At 62.8% G+C, this 4,340-nt stretch overlaps 2 protein-coding genes across 2 annotated transcripts in view; one reads left to right on the top strand and one right to left on the bottom strand.

Annotated features, from left to right (window-relative positions):
• CASKIN2 (CASK interacting protein 2) overlaps positions 1-1,148 on the top strand; it is a 13,555-nt gene extending 12,407 nt beyond the window's left edge. The window contains exon 22 of the mRNA XM_010856499.1: positions 223-1,148. Within this exon, the coding sequence (XP_010854801.1) occupies positions 223-313 (91 nt within the window). The 3' untranslated portion in view covers positions 314-1,148. The remainder of the gene's footprint in view (positions 1-222) is intronic.
• Positions 1,149-1,349: 201 nt separating this feature from the next.
• The window catches only part of KIAA0195 (KIAA0195 ortholog), a 37,721-nt gene continuing 34,730 nt past the window's right edge, over positions 1,350-4,340 (bottom strand). Inside the window, exons 25-32 of the mRNA XM_010856168.1 lie at positions 4,225-4,302; positions 3,889-3,974; positions 3,381-3,462; positions 3,015-3,163; positions 2,838-2,932; positions 2,647-2,740; positions 2,318-2,488; positions 1,350-2,156 (exon numbers count right to left, since the gene is read on the bottom strand). Of these exons, the coding sequence (XP_010854470.1) occupies positions 2,084-2,156; positions 2,318-2,488; positions 2,647-2,740; positions 2,838-2,932; positions 3,015-3,163; positions 3,381-3,462; positions 3,889-3,974; positions 4,225-4,302 (828 nt within the window). The 3' untranslated portion in view covers positions 1,350-2,083. The remainder of the gene's footprint in view (positions 2,157-2,317; positions 2,489-2,646; positions 2,741-2,837; positions 2,933-3,014; positions 3,164-3,380; positions 3,463-3,888; positions 3,975-4,224; positions 4,303-4,340) is intronic.

Here is a 4,340-nt window from a genome sequence, read left to right as displayed (position 1 = left end):
AGGCAAGTGGCACTTAAAAGGCAGGCGAGCTTGGACCAGTCACTTCTTTCTGTGAACCCCAGCGCCTCTGTGGGAGGAAGGGTCCGTGACTCCCATGACCTTGGGAAGTTGTGAGAAACGGGACGAGATGCACACCTGGTGCTCGCCCCAACCAGGCCCCACGCCCAGGGCCAGCAGGGTGCAGACCGCTGTCTCGTCTGACCTGGCCCTTCCCTGCCGCAGCGCCCCCGGCGCCTCCACGAAGCACATCCTAGACGACATCAGCACCATGTTCGACGCCCTGGCTGACCAGCTGGATGCCATGCTGGACTGATCTGGACCTGCCAGCGGCCCTCGGTGGTGCCCACCGCCACCTCCCGCAGCGCCCACTGCCTTTCCCCCTCAGCGCAAAAGACGCCCCCACCGCCCGAGCGGGGTCCCTTCTGCCGCCCCCAGCCTGCGGCCGTCCCCACAGCAGCCCCGTGCAGAGCGGAGGGGACTTTTCAGAACCTGACGTCTCAGCAAAGCACCCCCACCCCACCCCCAGCATGTAATCTGAGGGGAGGACCCTGCTTCTCGGACAGGGACCCTGGTAAGAGCTTCCTGTCCTGGAAGAGTGGTCCTCCCCTCAGATTACATGCGGTGCCTTCTCTGTATCCCCCCCCACCTTCCCAGTGTCTCAAGTGCCTGTGCCAAGGTCCCCTGGCCGTCCACCGTGCGGTCCTGGCACCCTGAGAGGCTGGAGGCGGCAGTGCGTCTGGCCCGGCCCCCACAGGTGCGCACAGGACGTGTCAAGGGCCAGGGGTCTGCTCTCACTGTCAGCGGCACCCAGCCAGCCTCGGGCCCGCCCCTGCCTGCCCTCAGAGAGGCAAAGCTGTCTGCAGCAGGGCCGGTGGATTAACCGGTCCCTCGAACAGATCCCCAGAGTCCGAACGTTTCCAACTGTAAATGTTATTTTTTAAGCAGAGAGAAATGCGTATATTTTAAATGGAATTTATTCTATCTATAACTGCCTGTGAGGACACAGTGGGGGAGGGGCTTCGGACCACAGCGAGAGCACCCACTGCCCGCCATGGGGCTGCAAGCCTGACCTGCCTGGCCCAGGCCCCAGCTCTGTAAGCATTTAACCTCTTCCCCCAACTAACACCAATGAAAGTGTCATTCCACCAGACCGTGCTCTGTGTGTTTGGATGTGCGCCGTGAACCTCTGAGCCCAGGGGTCGCGCCTGAGCTGGACCCAAGCGCCCCCGCCAATGTGCAGGGTGGGGAGAAGGCCTGGGCCCCCCCATCTCACCTTCAGGGAGGGGCTCCCTCACTGGCCCAACCCTTGGCTGGGCCCTTTCGTGGCTGCCTCAGGGATCAGCCACAGGTTTTGCTTCAGGAGTTTATAAGTTTTAATACAAACCAGTCTGTATTCATTCCCAAAAGGCTCATTTCCAGTAAAAAATATACACCAGTAAAAACATTCTCACAGGGTAACTGGGGCTGAGGCTGGAAGGAGGTCCCGGGCTGCGCCCCCAGGACTGGCTCCACGGCCTGCCCAAGGGTGGCCCAGGAGGAGGTTCTCGGACCAGGCGGGGGCTTGGCTCCGTCTTCGGGCCCCAGCATGAGGCCCCCCACAGAGGAGGAGTGGGCTTTGCCCCAGGAAGACAGGACGATGGGAGCCCGGGGAGGGGCTGGAGCCCCGGCCTCCAGTGGCGTCCTGGAGGACTGTGGGCACATCCCAGGACTGCCCTCCCACCAGAGGCCCCATGGTCCACGGCTCTGCCTAAAGGCCAGGGGGCCCTGGAGGGGGGCAGCCCACAGGTGGAGGGGGCTGAGGGCCCCTCTGCTAAGCACACGAGGTCATACATTCAAGAGCCCGGGGGTCTCCCCCTGGCGAGGAAGAGCCAGACGGTCCTGGACTGAGGCTGCAGCTCCGTGTCTCTGAGGAAGCCCCGGGGCGGGAACCACAGCCGGGTCTGACACCGGGAGCTGGGACTCCAGGGCCATGCGGCGCAAGAGCAAACCCTGAAACGTTCATGATATCAACTCCCCAGACACAGAAATGGGTGTGGCTTCAGCCCCAGACACCACGGCATCTATGGCCGCCACGGCCAGCGGCTCAGAAAGGAGAGTTCATGCCCAGCTTAGTTTCAAACTGCAGCTTCTGTCGCTTCTGGTAGCGGACGCGGACTCTGGTGGGGTGGAGATTGAAGACCAGGTTAGCGCAGACGCCGAGGCCAGGGATGGACAGGACGCAGAGGATGGGGTGCGGGCAGCAGGAAGGGGTGAGGCAGGAGGTGACCGGGGAACACGCCCGAGCCCAGAGGGGACACACGCCTGGCCGGTGGCTCACCGGATCTCGTGCAGCTTCACGACCTCGTTGGTGACCACCACAAGGACCAGAGACAGGCAGCCCAGGAGCCACGTCAGCAGAGGCACGTCCTCCAGGCCGAAGTGGACGTGGCTGTCCCTGTGTGTCCACAGCTGCAGGTCCACTGCCGTTTGGGCCACCTGCCCCAGCAGCCTGCAGGAGGCGGCAGCCCACATCAGCCGGGGGCCCCTGCTTCCTTCCCTGCCCTTCTCGGCAGGAGGCGCACCCGGAGGGTGCCGTTTAGCCCCTGGCCCAAAGCCCACCTTGCATCACAGCCCCTCCCTGGCTCCCGCCCTCCACCCGAGACTCACACCACGGGCACGGTCACGGCCCACCACAGGTTCGTCAGGGGGCTCTTCCTCCACAGGGGCTTGGTGCGGTGCACATGGGTGATGGAGATGAAGACTGGGGAAATCGTGGCGCGTGTCAGACCTCCCACGGCCAGAGGCCCTGTCCCCGGGGAGTCCCCCCGGCCCACACCCAGCTGCAGGGCGCCCCTCACCAGTGTGTAGGACGATCAGGGCAGCGGCAAGCTTCTGAGCCGACAGCAGCCCGTTGGCGAAGTTGTCAAACCAGGCTGGGGCCTTGTCGACGTGGCTGCCAAGGCAATGTGTGGGCTCAGCCTCCTCGGGGCCCCGGGGAGGTGGCCCCAGGGGTGAGGGTTCGGGGCGGGACCCACCTGGGCAGCATGATGGAGGAGCAGTTGGTGAGGTTGCGGGCCCGGGACCTGTCGCAGAAGCTCTGCAGTGTGAAGGCAAAGCAGATGAGGCACGAGCTGATGGTGAGGCTGAACTTCAGCAAGAAGCACAGCAGGAAGTAGTGCTGGGTCTGCGGGAAGCGAAGACCCGTCACTCAGGTGCCTGGGTTCACAGGGTCCTCGGGAAGTGGGCAGGCCCGGGGGGGATAAGAGCAAGGAGCTTTCCCAACTCTATACCTCCCGCCCCCTTGGCCTGATGGAATCCCTCCTCGCTCCCCCAGGGCTCAGCCCCCTCCACACTCACCTTCCTTGGGAAAAGCCCAGGCCCATGGGCTCTGTGTCGCTTACCTTCTTAGGAATGGACTGAAGGTTCTTCCCCGTTGCCATAGACATGATGGAGCTATGTGGGGGCTTTCCCAGTAAAGAAATGCTAAAAAACAGGGATTGGGTGAAGGATAGGGACTGTGACCCTGTGTCCCCCAATTCTCTCTTTTTTTTTTAATTACGCTTTTCTTTTTTTTTAAATATTTACTTTATGTACTTGGCTGCACCAGCTGATCTAGTTCCTCAACTGGAATTTGAACCTGGGCCCCCTGTGTTGGGAGCATGGAGTCTTAGCCATTGGACCTTCAGGGAAGTCCCCATGTCGTCCAATTCTTCCCTAGGAGAAGCTTTTCAGGAGTCCCAAGAGTGAGGGCAACTCTGCTGGGCAGACAGGCTACAACAAGGAAGGGAGCCCCCTGGAGCTGGGCGGCCCCCACGGTGGGGGGCACTAGCATGGCTTCCTGAACCTGGGCTCCTGGGGACACTCGGGGACATCCTGATCCTGGACATGGGGGGTGGCCTGGCCTCTCACCTGAGCAGAGGGTAGCAAAAACAGGACAGCCACAGGATGTCGGTGGTGCTCAGGATTGGCGGCAGCTGGACGAGGCAAGAGAGGAACTGGGCCAGGAAGAGCCGGGAAGCCCGATTAGATTCCAGTGAAGAGTCAGATGCCAGGAGCCCCGGGGCTGCCTCGCCCTGTACCCAGAGGGCTGGAGGGGACACGATTCTGCCAGCGGAGGTTCTCAGAGGCTCTGGGGGCCCCTCAGGCTGTGCTGCCTCCTCCCAGCCTCTCAACTGGTCCCGGGGCACAGGAGCCGGCGGTGGGGAGGGGGGTGCGGTGCCAATGCCCACGCCAGCCCCACCTCACCTGGATGACCACAAGCGTCAGCTGGCACTGCAGCAGGAAGAGGAAGCACTTGCGGATGCCGTACGTGGCGTGCCGGGCCTAGGGAGTGGGAAGGGCAGGGGGGGGCCGCAATTAGA

The sequence above is a fragment of the Bison bison genome, unplaced genomic scaffold (genome assembly GCF_000754665.1).
Source record: "Bison bison bison isolate TAMUID 2011002044 unplaced genomic scaffold, Bison_UMD1.0 scf7180017864371, whole genome shotgun sequence".
Taxonomy (NCBI): domain Eukaryota; kingdom Metazoa; phylum Chordata; class Mammalia; order Artiodactyla; family Bovidae; genus Bison; species Bison bison.
The sequence above is the reverse complement of the archived record's forward strand: the minus strand, read 5'-3'. Positions and strand labels throughout refer to the sequence as shown.